General features: G+C 37.7%; 4 protein-coding genes across 10 annotated transcripts in view; 2 read left to right on the top strand and 2 right to left on the bottom strand.

The window, feature by feature from the left end:
• Positions 1-264: 264 nt before the first annotated feature.
• dda1 (DET1 and DDB1 associated 1) lies at positions 265-6,618 on the top strand. The gene is made up of 5 exons (XM_079596759.1): positions 265-696; positions 1,603-1,683; positions 1,852-1,903; positions 2,058-2,119; positions 5,183-6,618. Exons 1-5 carry the CDS (start codon positions 688-690, stop codon positions 5,291-5,293), a joined length of 315 nt encoding a protein of 104 aa, XP_079452885.1. The 5' UTR covers positions 265-687; the 3' UTR covers positions 5,294-6,618.
• Positions 6,619-6,733: 115 nt separating this feature from the next.
• abhd8b (abhydrolase domain containing 8b) lies at positions 6,734-10,371 on the top strand. The gene is made up of 5 exons (XM_079596690.1): positions 6,734-7,023; positions 7,920-8,683; positions 8,772-8,942; positions 9,065-9,281; positions 9,474-10,371. Exons 2-5 carry the CDS (start codon positions 7,929-7,931, stop codon positions 9,783-9,785), a joined length of 1,455 nt encoding a protein of 484 aa, XP_079452816.1. The 5' UTR covers positions 6,734-7,023; positions 7,920-7,928; the 3' UTR covers positions 9,786-10,371.
• Positions 10,372-10,799: 428 nt separating this feature from the next.
• Positions 10,800-13,254, bottom strand: rps15 (ribosomal protein S15). The gene is made up of 4 exons (XM_079596691.1): positions 13,173-13,254; positions 12,724-12,809; positions 11,163-11,397; positions 10,800-10,943 (listed from the first exon to the last, which is right to left on the bottom strand). Exons 1-4 carry the CDS (start codon positions 13,173-13,175, stop codon positions 10,830-10,832), a joined length of 438 nt encoding a protein of 145 aa, XP_079452817.1. The 5' UTR covers positions 13,176-13,254; the 3' UTR covers positions 10,800-10,829.
• Positions 13,255-15,379: 2,125 nt separating this feature from the next.
• The window catches only part of dazap1 (DAZ associated protein 1), a 29,384-nt gene continuing 28,939 nt past the window's right edge, over positions 15,380-15,824 (bottom strand). For 4 of the 7 annotated variants that reach the window (XM_079596500.1, XM_079596498.1, XM_079596499.1 and 1 more), the window contains one exon: positions 15,380-15,721. In XM_079596500.1, coding sequence (XP_079452626.1) covers positions 15,555-15,721 — 167 coding nt within the window. In that variant the 3' untranslated portion in view covers positions 15,380-15,554. Of the gene's footprint in view, positions 15,726-15,824 lie in introns of all 7 variants that reach the window. The other 3 variants (XM_079596503.1, XM_079596502.1, XM_079596501.1) reach the window with 1 other exon arrangement.

The following is a 15,824-nucleotide window of genomic DNA, read 5'->3' as shown; positions in this document are numbered from 1 at the left end:
AATAATGGATGTGCACAGATAAATAATGTATAATAAACACCTCAATATTCCATAATAAAAATAAGAATGGTGAACTTTGATTTCATGTTGACTTTAAAATGTTTAATTATTTGTTAAACAGTTAAACACATGCTTGCTTTCTTTGTAATGGTGATGTGTTAATGGTTCATATTTGCTGTTTTTACTTATAGTTTCCCGTGTGATTTTTGGTGAATTGGTGAATTACCCCCCTCTATAAAAATCGTTCGTACCCAAATTTTTAACATTATACAAAGGTTTAGAGAAACATAAGTAATTAAAATTGTACCAACATACTTAAAAAATATATATTTTCTTTCTTATTTTGATAATAGCAGGTTACCACCGTATCATTGAACAACTGCAGTAGTTATTGTATTCTGAAGGACACTTCTGTTACCATGGGGAATTTTTTTGCGAGAGAGAGAGAGAGAGAGAGAGAGAGAGAGAGAGAGAGAGAGACGCGCTTGTCAGTCGGTAGCTTTCAGTTGTAGCTGCTGTTTATTTTGTGTCGCTCGTTGTATTCACACACTTATTTCTGTGTGTTGGTCTGTGTATTAGTGTCGTATTCAGTGGTAAGTGAGGGGAACCGGGTTCAAACCTCAGATTTTCTGTCACTGTTCAGGACTGTCTGAGCACAAACGCCTACAGGACTGAACTGACTTCACCATGGACAAAGTAAGTTTCAGCACTCACAGCTTCATATTTTAATGTTTCAGATGAGTAACGTTAGTTACGCGCAGTTGTAAAGGACTGGGCGCTGAAATATCATGTTGAATGCTAAAATCTCCTCTAAATAGATAATATTTTAGTCGTTTTCAGCTGACAGGCTGCTTTGGTTATAGAGTTAGCATGCTAGGCCGCTTCAAACACTCATGACTACTTCATGTACACTTTTCTTATAGCAACAGCCTAAAATAAACGTATTCTTATGGTTGAATCATGTTATTAGGCGTACTAAAACTTTTATTTTATGGTTATCAGGTGATTTGGTATTAGAATTTTCTTTAAATCACATCACACATGTCATGCTAATGTGTTAGCTCGTATTAGCATGCTGACAAGCGCGAGCGAGACTCGCCTAAGCATTTGTTAAACAGTCACGACCTGAGTATATTCATTTTATTCGTGTTATTTCGATTAGATATTATTTAAAAGAACTCGAATAAAAAAATATCAATCATATAACCTCTACAGGTCTAGTGGACTAGACTGGCAACGCCCAAAGGTTGACATGCATCATCCTCCATCTGGATATGAGTTTACTCTCTCAGCAAATGTCTAAAATGAGATTATTGTTTTAGATGTGTATTTATATAAGTGCTATTAAGGTTCCTCGTGTTATTGATTGTTAGTTAAATGAGTCCTGCTTCACTGACTAACGTTACTTCAAGTCTAGATCACTGGCTGATGGGTATTATGATCAATCGATGTACAATCATGGGCAACTGATATTTTTCTGGGATTATTTTATGTGCAGTAGTTCATTCAGTAATCTGTCCAATATCAAGTGTACTAATGTAGCACGTAAGGTATATTTCTAGTAAGCATTTTAACCTCTTTTTGTCTTTGAACATTTTGAAGGCAGATTTCCTGAAAGGACTACCTGTGTATAATAAGACAAACTTCAGCAGGTTTCATGCGGACTCCGTGTGTAAAGCATCGGTAAGGTTTGCTGGCCTAAATGATTCGGTTTGCAATATTCTTCATGACTGAGCTTTTAATCGTCTTTCTGAATATTAAGTGTGCATTTTCACACTGCAGCTGTGAATTACATTCAGGGTTTGTTTAATCCTATCATCACATTAACAGTCCATTTATTGTGTGTTACAGAACAGAAGGCCGTCAGTATATCTGCCTACACGAGAGTATCCCTCCGAGCAGAGTGAGTTCTTGTGTATCTGATGGATGAAGGCCTGTTGTACAACCATTTAAAACGTAGAACCACGTTGCACAGTAAAATGAAAGCTGATGTGTCTCTTAAAACACTTTGTTTCAGTATGAAGCCTAATTTTAGTTTGTTTTTTCTCTCCTCTTAGTCATTGTCACAGAGAAGACAAACATCCTTTTGCGTTATCTTCATCAACAGTGGGACAAAAAGGCAAGTGTTCATCAAGCTCTTGGTTGACAAAGCAACCACATGGTGATGGATAAATTGACTCATTTCGTTCACTCATTCACTACATTCCTTCACTTCTCTGATGACGTATTTACTGGCATGAGGGCAGGACTACCTGTCACTCACATGAGATCACAGCAATAGCAAACCACAACCATTCAATCAATTCCCATTAGACAAATTCAAGTCCCTTCATACATTTTTTGGTTCACTGAAAAACCTATGGCTTTCTGTGATAGGGACCCAGGAGAATCTCACCAAGGTGTAAAAAATGGGGGTGATGGGCAAATAAATGTGGCTAAGACAAATAAAACTGGTTACCAATCAAAACAAGTCTAAAAACTGTTGTGTAGTAAAACAGTTCAAACTCTTAGCTAACTTCACTGCAAAGGAAACAGTATCAATAGCGATGTAGCTGCTGTCACAGACACCTGACTGCTTCATCTATCAACGACAGTTTATTTGTGATTGTCAACATTTGGTAGCCTGACTAATTTTATTAAGTTTAGTGACACCATGGTGAAATAATTGGTATAGGCTACTGCTTTTATTATTGCTTGATACAAATTTTATTATTTCAATTTAATTCTTGTGGTTTTATTCCGATCTTGATTCAGTTTGGAACAGTAGATTTACATGTTTCTCAAGAAAGAAAATCGCACCTAATGCTGTAAACATAAGCTACAGAGCCCTGTAAGCTGGTATTATTAAAGGTTAAAAATAACAACTCAAATTAAATATAGGCCTAATACGGTTTTTATTACAACAACTTTATCATATTTTAATTATATAAGTAAAACATATAAAAAATTTAATATAGTGCACATATTTAGCAAAATGTATACTAATACTATAGTACTATACTAATTTATACTAGTACATTATAAAATACGATTTTTTTGTAGCCAACTTACGTGCTATGGTCATTAAATGGGTTTCCTGAGGTAAATATAACGTTTGACATTATATTCTACTTAAGCTATCCCGCGGTTGAAAAACACTGATTTGTCAATATTATAATTATGTATGAGGCGTATACATGTCGGTAAGTTGTAGGCTACAGTATCTTTCAACACACGTTACACACCTATTTATCATTCGTGTGTATTTACTATTAACTAGGCTAGTAAAGACAAGAGAGATGATCGGTTCACGTGCCATTTGAACTGAGGCGCTACAGCGATCTGTCACTTTCAAAAGCGCCAAAACGGTATATTGTTTGAATTTCGTAATAAAATTGACAGAATCTTAAGAGCAGAGAATTTGTTCCATATCAAAAGTAACCTTCTCTGTCTATTCTGTCAGTGTCCTCTTTGCTTCGCGATTTTTCTCTGCGGGAGAGTTGGCAGCTCTGATGCTCTCATCCGGTGTTGATGGGTGTCAGCCGTTAAAGGATTAGTTCACTTTTAGAAAAACTTTTGCTGATAATTTACTCACCCCCATGTCATCCAAGATGTCCATGTCTTTCTTTCTTCAGTCGAAAAGAAATTAAGGTTTTTGATGAAAACATTTCTCCATATAATGGACTTCAATGGGTCCCAAACGGTTTAAGGTCCTAATGACAGTTTCAGTGCAGCTTCAAAGGGCTTTAAACGATACCAGACGATGAATAAGGGTCTTATCTAGCGAAACGTTCGGTCATTTCAAAAATAAATGAAAAAGTTTACATTTTATAAGCACAAACGCTCGCCTTGCTCTGTTCTGTGATGCGCGTTCGTGACGTCATGTAATACGCAATTACGTTGAAAAGGTCACGCTTCTATGAAAAGTCAAAAATTTCTGTCCTGACGAACATTTCCTTTTAGGCTTTTTAATATTACAACACCCAGGATACGCACACGAAATGGCAATTTTAAACGATAAACTGACACAAAGACATCTGAATATGTGTATATGGTCCTCGTTCCGCACATTTGTAAACACTGACTCGGTACGTCAAGCGTGACCTTTTCAACGTAATTGCGTATTACATGGCGTCACGAACGCACATCACAGAACAGAGCAAAGCCAGCTTGTATAAGGTGTGCTTAAAAAACTTAAACTTTTTTATTTATTTTTGAAATGACCGAACGTTTCGCTAGAGAAGACCCTTATTCATAGTCTGGTATTGTTTAAAGCCCTTTGAAGCTGGACTGTAACTGTCATTTGGATCGTTTGGGACCCATTGAAGTCCATTATATGGAGAAATGTTTTCATCCAAAACCTTAATTTCTTTTCGACTGAAGAAAGAAAGACCTGGACATCTTGGATGACATGAGGGTGAGTAAATTATCAGCAAAAGTTTTTCTAAAAGTGAACTAATCCTTTAAGTGACTGAATGCCAGTGGGCGGAGCATATGGTGCTATGATTCGCTGTTCTCTTGCTCTAGAGGCAGTCATATGCAAATCTATTTGCCCATGTGATGTCACAGATCCCACAATATCCAAACAAGCTGTTTTTGGTACATAATTAAATAAATAATATACTGTAGGGAAAGGTTTTAAGCTATGAATCTTGCAGGATGTCTTCATGATACAAAGACCTTATGTGTCAAAAGCTCATGGAAAATTTGATTTGTTATGTCATAACCCCTTTAATAAACTGCATGTCTCATGTTTAGGAGAACTTGGATTTTGGATTGTTCCTGTGACTTGACTGGAGAGCTGAATTTAAGAGCTTGTGCAAGCCATCGCCATGATCCGATGCAATGCTTTCTTAACTGCTTTTGTCACCGTTGTTATTTTTGCTGTGTTTTTGTTTTGTACATATTTACATATTCATCTAAACATCGCTCTCAGCAGCTTCGAAATGTGGCCTTCAGCCAGTGTGGCGTCGGAATGTTTCTCTAACGGTATACTGGTGTTACGGTTCTTTTACCCCTAAGGGAGGAATTAAAAGAACTTTGTCGAGTTTATCAGGGCCTTCAAACATGCCCATCAAGTGCAAGTTTAAATAGCAAAAATGATAGAAAAGCAGCACAGTGGAATGGAAAAATTCTTTTTTTAGGTGAGAAATGCAGCTGCCTGAAAGATGAATTGAAAATGATATATTTTTTTGTCCTGCAGAATGCAGCTAAAAAGCGAGAGCAGGAGCAAGCAGAAGGGGAGGGTGGCAGCCCAGCACCGCCCCGCAAAATCGCCCGGACAGACAGCCAGGAGATGAACGAGGACTCGTAGAGGACCCCCCCCTTCCAACGGACACAACACCCGCACACCACACAGGAATTCATCTCAGAAAGAAGGAAATGGAACACTTGTCTTACAGTGTGCTTTTATTATTTTACTGAGTGCTTCCTGATGCAGTCAGTGCCCAGTTCTGAATGTGTGGGGGCACGACGGGTTTCCACTGCCAGCTTCGAAGATTCTGCTGAACTCTGAACTGCTTGGGGGTGAGAGGGGGTGGGTACTGCGGTATTCAACAAGCACATAATAAGGAATGTCTGCTGTGAAGACGTGTGAAAATTATGATTTTGTTTAGGACACTATCAATGCAATTTAAGTTTAAAAACACCCTAGTAATCTCAGCTGTGGATTTTTGCTTTAATTATATACTCCGCCACAGGCTCTAAAACTAAAAACACAGAGTCTCAAGTCAAGTGTCCAAAAAGGGAAATTTCCGAAATGTACAGCCTCGATTGGCAGATTTAGATGTAGTGTTTCGTGTTGGTAATGTAACGGTCTTCCTAGCAGGTGCATACTTGTGCATGAATGCACTGTTAGGACTGCTAATCTGTTGCCACAGATTGAGGATGACATTTCTGATGATGTAAAGAAATACAAATGGTGACTGACAAATGTCAACATCTCACTTCCTCCTGTTGTCATATAAGCTTTCAGTGCTGGTAGTTTCGGCAGTTCTCTGGAATCATTGATCACCTGCATTCAAATGCCCAACTCCATCATTGACTCAGTCCCTGTGCGCCGATTCAGTTGCAATCCATTTCTGCGTATGATGGGATTTTCCCAGGTTAGAGATTAATAATGTCTCCTTTGTTTTCTGGGTTTGTTGTTGTGTTGGAGTTCTGAGATTTTAAGGGGCATCTATGCAGCATCCTCTCTTAACCTGCAGAGGGAGTCGGTGAACTGTGGTTGTGGTACAATAAACAGTAGAAGCTTTACACATAGTCTACAACATCCGTAAAACTGTGTTTTCACTGTGGCTGGAGACACCATGTTGCGTTAAGTCGGCAGTTTCAAGCCGTTTCCTGGCAAAGTTTGTTCGTAAATTCTTGATGAAAAGATTGAAATGTATTGAAGCCATCGACATTAACAAACAGAAAAAAAAATCATGCATGCATTGTGGCTTGGAAAATGTTTTGAGTAAAGGAAGCATTTAAAACCTCTTGTGTGCAGAGAGCAGCCCATCTTGAGTCTAAATCTAGTTGAAAGTTTCCACAATGACTGCAATTGTATGTTCTTGTTCTTATGAAGCCTTCCCAACTTCTATGTTTGAGGTCAAAAAATGTTTTTGAGAATCAAAATAAAAATTAAATTAAAACATTTTCATTGTCAAGATCATTCATAATAGATTCAAGGCAAGAGATCATGGTTGGATGGTCAGTGGCACGTTTTCAGTGAGGCTGTAACAGCATATGCTCAACAGGTGTAATCCGCTTTAATCTGAAGTTCTTACTCTGCGACCATGTTGACACGTAGATTTGGAAGATAGGAAGTAAATGAAAGCGAAAAACAGTCCCATTGTTGCTCTTATTATTTGTTTAGTTTTTTTCTTAACATTAAATGAAGTTTATTTAAAGATTTTTATTGCGTAGGACAGATTCGATTTAGATTAGATTATTGGATTGAGGGTAGCAGATTACAAACAACGCAATTTCATTACACTGGAAAGAGACGGTACTGGAGTGGGAGATCCAGCTTTTTCATGTATCGGGAACATTGGTGATCAGGTAAGATATTTCACTGTACAGTAATGTGAAGGAATATGTATTTATCATACCTAAAATTGGAGGCAACCTACAAGGCCAAAGCCTGTTCGGAACTTTGATGCAACTAATTACACCGCTTTCAAATTGTATTCAGTTCTATCAAAGTAGAATATTTACATAGGATTTTCACCTGACAGCCATAGAAAAGATCTATATGAATGCAAATACATGGATGTCAATTATACAAATAAAAACCTTTTTTTTTTTTTTTTTTAAGGCCAGACCAAAGCACTAAGGCACACTGAGGAACAATCTTAGAAGCAATATGAAATCTAAAGTAACAAATTTGAAATGAAAAAAGTAAAAATCCTAATCAGATTTTGAGGCACTCTTAGTTTGGGGCAGCAAAAACTCCATATAATTCACACCTTGTTGTAAAAGAATTAAATCATTATTGCCCCATGAAACAGTTTGCGAATCTGTAAGTATGCATAACTGTTTGTAACATGCACACAATACTACACACTACACAACGAGATATGTAGACAGACAGAATGAGGTTTTTTTCACAGATTCAGCTTCTTGGGGAGAGTGGCTAGAAAGACACCGCTTTTGAGAAAGATGCTCATTCGTGGAGATGCTAGTAGCTCCCAAAAGTATGTGGTCCTGTGAGAATAAGTGTAGATAATAGACTTAAAAGCAAAGCATTATATTTGATTCAAAAACAACCCAACATCCAACTTCATTTCAAACAACAAGCATGGTGGAGGCAGTATCGGGCTCTGGGGTCAGTATCAGATAAATAATATATCATACACGATTATGTGTGGATCCTTGGTCAGCCAATCTGAATTTTACAGAAGTCCATGTACCAAAGCATTGATTCTTTGTGAACCCAAATGCACTTATTTCCCCAGGTGTTCACCATGCTCACCAGCCTTGTGGATGGAATATTCTGTTGCTTTACAGGGAAATCTACTAATGTGGTGGCCCCTATTGAATCATCCGAGCCCACCGATGGTTTCGAATTTGTTGAGGTGAAACCAGGAAGGGTTCTGAGAGTTCGGCATATTATCCCAGACAGACCAGTGGTTGAGGAGCCAGGGACTGGGGAAGGCGGTACTGTGAGCTGCAAGCGCAAAATCTCAGTGTACCGAAATGGACAGCTTTTGATTGAGAACGTCAATGAAGCCACCCATCCAGAGCTGGTCCGCTATCAGAACGGAGACAGCACTGTGGATATGGAAGTTTCCAACTGTGAGCCTCCTGCAGCAGGCCAGGCTACTGAGCCCACAGCAGGGTCAGCCCCAGGACAGGCTACCGATACCAAACCTGCACCCCAGCAGGATCTGCAGCAAGTGCAGCGCAGACGGCGCAAACCCAAGCGCTCGATTGTGATCGACTGCGAGCGGAAGATCACATGCTGCAAAGGTACTCACCCTGACCTGGCCTTGTTTTTCATACATGGAGTCGGGGGATCGCTGGATATCTGGGGAAGCCAACTGGACTATTTCTCCCAACTTGGTTATGAGGTCATCGCCCCAGACCTGGTCGGCCATGGTGCAAGTTCAGCCCCTCAGATCCCTGCTGCCTATACCTTTTACGCTCTGGCTGAGGACGTTAGAATCATATTCAAGCGATATGCAAAGAGGCGGAATATTTTAGTTGGTCACTCATATGGGTGAGAAATGGTTCACAAATTTACTCATTTATCTGGTAAATGCAGATACATTTCCCCACTAATCTGAGCATTTTCTTTCTTTGAGCAGTGTCTCGTTTTGTACCTTCCTGGCTCATGAGTATCCGGAACAAGTTCATAAAGTTGTGATGATTAATGGTGGAGGTCCAACAGCACTCGAGCCCAGTCTCTGCTCTGTCTTCAACTTGCCCACGTGTGTCCTTAATTTCCTGTCCCCGTGCCTCACCTGGAGTTTCCTCATGTAAGAATAATTGTAAACAGGACATATTGTCCCTGCCTTGCCTTTTGCCAGCTTGAACATGAGTATCTATGTTTGGCAACCACCATGTCCATTTAATTTAATGCTTTTTTTCTTTCTTCAAGGGCTGGATTTGCCCATCAGGGAACAAGAGAAAAGAAGCTACTAAAAGAGAACAATGCCTTCAATGTGTCTTCCTTCGTTCTGCGGTCCATGATGAGTGGACAGTACTGGCCGGAGGGTGATGAGGTCTACCACGCTGAAATCACAGTGCCTGTTCTGCTGGTTCACGGCATGTACGACAAGTTTGTACCAGTACAAGAGGACCAGCGCATGGCAGAGGTACAATGATTTTATGTTCCAAGCTTTGGGCCTTGTCCACGAAGTTGTCTTTTTCCTCCTGTAATTAAAGATTCTGTGAATAGAGTTTCTGAGTTTAAGTGGCAGTTGATCACAGATATTTTAAATATTTTGATATGCTGGTGAGCAAAAACACATCAATAACTCTTTCCTCCTTTTCTAACCTTCTTGTAGATCCTCTTGCTGGGGTTCTTGAAGGTCATTGATGACGGAAGTCACATGGTCATGATGGAGTGCCCTGATATAGTTAATACTCTCTTACATGAATTCTTCCTGTGGCAGCCTGCAACTGCCTCGAAACCCAAACAGGAAGCAGCCCCCACAAAGACCACCACCAAACCTCCAGAGGACACAGCAAGACCAAAAACTGCCCCTAAGTCACCCTCCAAATCTCAGCCAAACTTAACAAGACCAACAACTGCACCAAAAACCATCAATACTGGGACAGAGGCCCGAGTGGACATCAGATCTAAGGGCAAGAAATAGCTAAAGTTACGGTATACATTTAAAGGTGTCCACGTGGGACATATTTAATGGAACAATTTGAATGTAGGATGTCCTTGGATATTTGCCAGTTGGTCTACATATGACTGCAGCAAACAGACTCATGGAAAAGCTCAGAGGGGTGTTTGTCCCAGAGCAGACTGGTTGACTATTTACAGCTTTTGAACAAGATGAGGTTCCTTAGAGGATACTTTTTCTTTTCTTTTTACAATCAGATTACATCAGCCTATTCAAATGGTTTGCATTCTTTCACCATGGGTTTATGTAACAGGACAAAATGTTATTGTGAATGTCAGCTCAAAAATGTTTATTTCACACAAATGATCTCAGTATTAAATATTCAAAATTCACTATGAAATAGTGTTACTATGGGTGCTTTGCTGTAAATAGATGGATCTATTTTATACATTTAAAGTTGAATATTAGCTGATGTCCATTTTTGAGTTATTCAGCTGTGGTGGAAAGCAGAATATATATTTTTTATTCTTTCATAAGTTTAGTCTATGTTGAAAGTACTCCAGTCCTGTTAAATTACTGTTAAAAGGGTGATTGAGTCAAATAAAAAAAAAACAGTCTGCTTCACGTCCAGACATTAGCCTTCCTACACAGCCCACATTAATTCTAAGAGTTAATATGAAGCACAAATGCAGTCTTTGATAGGCTACCTATTGTATTGCATGTTGTGAAAGAACTAGTTCAAGTAAAAAAATCCATCAAATTCTCAAATAAATCTGGTAATATTCTAGGTTTAATAGGATTAAAGAATGCAGCATTCAATCAGTATTCAAACAAAATTAGTTTCACTTTTAAACAACTTTGCTACCCAACCAAAAACAACTTGTGCCAACATACAAATGGGCAGTAATTTAAAGTCTCCCCTGAAGTAAAAAAAAGCCCTGCAGCCTGGAATCAAGGCATTCATACAGGTAAGCAAAGAAGTAGAACCATTAATATATACTTGCAGCTTTTATAAAAAAAGGGACAAAATCAGAAGTTGTTTTGGAGGCTTTTATTTACAGTCAATTTTTACTTCAGAGGAATGAAGCGAGAAGAATGAGTGGCTCCAATACCCGGACGACCGTGTTTAACAGGCTTGTATGTGATGGAGAACTCTCCAAGGTAATGACCAATCATCTCAGGCTGAAAAACAGAAACACCATTAGCTGCAGCCAGCTGGATCTTGTAAATTCATTATATTTATAAAGAAAAATTAAGCACTGCAGACACATTCATTCACAATGCATTCAATACAATGTCAGTCCTATTTAATGGCTTTGTGGGACTCAGGGTGAGTCCTTGAAATGACTTTTTTGTTAGTACATATTTTTAAACTTTTAACAGTGCATGGTTCATCCCCACCTTGATTTCAACCTGGTTGAAGGTCTTGCCGTTGTACACGCCGACCATGGATCCAACCATCTCCGGCAGGATGACCATGTCTCTCAGGTGAGTTTTCACCACCTCTGGTTTCTCCATGGGAGGTGCCTCCTTCTTGGCCTTACGGAGGCGTTTAAGGAGAGACTGCTGCTTCCTCCGGAGGCCGCGGTTCAGCCTCCTCCTCTGTCTGGCACAGTAGAGCTGCATCAGCTGCTCACTAATTAAAAAAACAAGCTTAATCAACATTTCTATACAAACACAATTAGATCATTGATAATGACACTTGAATTTAAAATATTGGCAAAAAACAAGTATAGAAGTTAGACTGGAAACAGCAGAATGTTTATTTTAAGTTCAAGAAACCTTGATCACAAGACAATTCATCCATTCTGGCATGTCCTATTGAGATTAGAGCTGAGGTAGAGGGAAATATTTTCACTTCGGTTTAGAAAACCATCATGACTTTATCCCCCGGTTTAATATACAAGGCAAAATCTAGAGACTGAAACGCATGTTTGCTTTGACTTTTCTCTGAATTCTGAGTTTCCATCTCACAATTTACTTTTCTCAGAAATAAAATTTTACATCTCAGTTTTGAAGTTTTCCTTCAGAGACCTGTTACAGAATAAAAAATAAATTACAACCTTTTCTCACAAAAAATACATAAATCAGAATTGTTTGTCTATTAGGGCTGTCAATTTCTTTAATTTTTTTTTAACAAACTGTTCATCACGATTTAAAAATAAGTTTAAACCCTCGCTCTAGATTAGCATGTTTTGATGTCCAGTTGTCAACATTCTTGTACAAGAAATTAGTGGCTATAGCTTTTCTATCGTAAAATGGCCAAATATGAAAGATTAAGGAAACATTTGAATGTAGTTTGGCCTATATTAAACAAGGATTTGATCTGCTTTTAAGTGTAACACTGTTGTTGCCCTCTGCAGGCCTTTGGTATAATATACAATGTACACCTTTAGGCTGTTTACATTGTATTTTAACAGTGGTTCTATTAAACCATACGATAACTTGCTTTTTACCTCGTTATTCGACATGTATTTAAGTCCCTTTAAAAACTTTTTAACTGTTTGCTTAGGTCTATTTTTAGAACCACACACACAAAAAAAAAAACACGATTACACGTCAAAATAACACTAGACGTAACGACGTTACCAAAATAATCGCTATTCGCTAGTGACAGCCCTAGTTTATATCTCAATTCAGACTTTTATTAGAATTACTCAACTCCTAAATGCGCAAACAGATATGAATTTTAAGATGAAGTCAGTTGCCATTATTTTTTTAAAACTCTGTGGCAGAAACAAGCTTACATTGAGAACAGCCAGGACATTCCTCCAAATATTTTTTGTTCCCTCACAAGAAAGTCAGTTTTGAAACGGCGAGAACCGTAATTTCCACTGAGTTTTTTGTTGACAATTGCCATTTTAGTGTCCTAAGTTTCTCCTTGCTTCTCTCCTCATTCATTAACTTGACACTATCCCTGGAACCTTTACACTTGATGTGAAGCGACAGAGGCTTGACTCACTAGGACATGTCCAGCAGCTGGTCCAGATCCACACCTCTGTAGGTGAATTTCCTGAAGGTGCGCTTCTTCTTCTGCTCAGCGTCCGCCTGTGGGAATCACAACCACCGTCAGTTTACACGGGCCTTCACTTGACAGCTAGCTTCTTAATCAACAGATTAACAGTGACTACTGAACTAAAATAAAAAGCTTCCTACTTAATCACGTTACGCAGGAACATAAAAAAAACTATCAGTCCTGAGAACCCATCACGCTGGACCGAAACCTGAAGCTACTAATCGTACGAACATCTATCTAAACATTAATCCCAGGCGAAAAATAATGGCCTGAAAACATGCATTAATTCCTAAATATGCCTTATTCATATTATCTACTCTGATATGCATCATATTTATAGCAGATTCGTTTGGATTATTGTAGTTTACTTATTCACAAATACGACGTGAACCTACCATCTTGAGAGACTCCCGGAAAAGGAAGGAGGCCGGGGAGACGCAGTAATATCGCGAGAGTTCAGTGACTCTATGACGAGTTTAGTCAGTCTCCATCTAGCGGAGAGGAGGAAAAGTAATTATTTTACGCTGACATCAAATGAGAATGCGGTTTTATTTCGACCAAATCAATTAGGCTAATGCAATCAATATTTTATCAATTAAAACAAGAAATTTACGCACTGAGGCATTGCTGATGAAATTGTGCTTAACAGTTGGCTAAGGTCAGGAGGATTAAAAAAATAAAATAAATGAATACTTTTATTCAGCAAGAACGCATTAAATTGATCAAAATTGACAGCAAAAACATTTATAATCTTACAACAATAGCAAAATTTCTATTGCAAATAAATGCTGTTCTTTTCAACTTTCTATTCATCAAAGACTGATGGAAAAAATGTATAATGGTTTATTAAGCTGCACAGCTGTTTTCAACATTGATAATAAATGTATTTTGGGCACCAAATCAGCATATTAGAATGATTTCTGAAGGATCATGTGACACTGAAGACTGGAGCAATGATGCTGAAAATTCAGCTTTCCATCACAGGAATAAAGTACTTGTGAAAATAGATTATTTTAAATTGTAATAATTTACACCATTACTGTTTTAACTGTATTTTTGATATAAACTGCTTTGGTGAGAAAAGTTTCTGGTCCCAGTGAAACTTTCAGGAAAATATAATGAGTAGCCTATCACAAACACACACACTCATACTATGTATACTTAGCCTATATATATTTTATTTATATATATATATATATATATATATATATATATATATATATATATATATATATATATATATATATATATATATATATAAAGAGTGTGTTAAATTGCTAAGAAGTGATAATAAAGATTTATATTGTTACAAAAGATTCCTATTCTGAATAAATGCTGTTCTTTTTTACTTTTTATTCACCAATGAATCCCTTTTCAAACATTGATAATAACTGAGTATCAAGTCAGCATATTCGAATGATTTCTGATTGAAGGATAATGTGATACAGAAAACTGTAATGCTAAAAAAATTCAGCTTTGCATCACAGAAATACATTTTTAAGTATATTAAAATAGAAACCATTATTTTAAATTGTAATAATACTAAACAATATTAGTTTTTTTCCTTGTATTTTTGATCAAATAAATGCAGCCTTGATAAGCTTATCAGCAGTTTTCTGTATCACATGATCCTTCAATCAGAAATCATTCTAATATGCTGATTTGATACTCAGTTATTATCAATGTTGGGAAAGTTGTTCTGCTTTTTTTTTTTTAAACCTGTCATGATCTGTCATGTTTGTAATAGTCATGTTCACAAACTTTTACCCATTACTGTATTTACTTTTGGGAAGTTGACACGGTCTGTGGTATGTCATGCTATTCTGTAACTATTTTAAAAAGCATTTTGGTCATTTTTATTTTAATAGTTATCATGCATAACTTGTATGACCTCATATTGCGGCTCAAAGAGTATTTGTACTTCTAATAATTAATGTCACACCAAGTGAATCTAAAATAGTGGTGAAATACACTTTCTTATATACTGTACATTCATATAAAATTCAAAGGAATCTTGATGTTATGTGAACTAATATATTTACTGTAATATAATTATATATGATGATGACATATTAAACTGTGTACACTCCTATAACAGAAAACTTCATTATTTAATAAGTTCATGAGTCTTTGAAAGTGAACAGATTCATTTCTAAAGCAATTAAACGGTTACCTCAATGAATTTGCACAACAATGTTTCTTTAAATCATTTATTTCAAATAAACTCTCATTTTGTGTTTTTTTTTCTTTTTTGCATAAGTGCAAAAGTGCACTAACAGCCACCTGAGGGAAGTCTACGTCCTTAAATAAAAAAACAAGAAAAGCGCACATATATTAGTACAAAATTCTTTAAAAAATTGCACAGTTTAGGTGTATAATACACATTTGTAATCTATTTCAAACTTAAATAAAACAGTAAAAGAGTAAACAAAATTCACAAAATCGAAAATAAAAACATTTCCCCACTAATATAATTAAAGCTGAATAATTGGGAGACCCTGTCGCCGACGTCTGGTACGTCTGTTCTGTGCTGATGTTTGACCAGACAGTCCAAAACTATTGCTAAATACTTCAGTAGTTCAGTCCGACTACAAAATATAGAGTACTGTGGTCTCCTGTTATTGGAGTAGAGCCCCTGTTCACAATTTACACACAATAAAACCTTTTATTTTACTCTGCAATGTTCAGAAAGACAATCCCAAAAATCCAGCTCAGCTTGCGCTCAAAACGTCCATATCCCTGACGATGAGTATTGCATTGGGTGGGTGGGGAGCCGCTCAGCGCCGGTAGGGGTGGAAGCCCTGGACATTATGGTTCTGGCCGCGAGCGAAGCTGCTGGCTGCCGCTGGAGCTCCTGACGGTGCGGGGGCTGCAGCGTATGAGGCAGTTTGCTGGCTGGGGTCTGCAAAGCTATGACCAAAAGCACTCAGGTCCTGCCCATAACCTGTCTCAACAGACATGAAAACATGGAAAGTGATATTAAACACCAGTAACTACAATGTACGAGAACATGCGACTAGGCTTTCTGGGCATCTCTCGTAATCCCT

Source organism: Phoxinus phoxinus (genome assembly GCF_949152265.1).
Source record: "Phoxinus phoxinus genome assembly, chromosome: 22".
Lineage (NCBI taxonomy): Eukaryota > Metazoa > Chordata > Actinopteri > Cypriniformes > Leuciscidae > Phoxinus > Phoxinus phoxinus.
The sequence above is the reverse complement of the archived record's forward strand: the minus strand, read 5'-3'. Positions and strand labels throughout refer to the sequence as shown.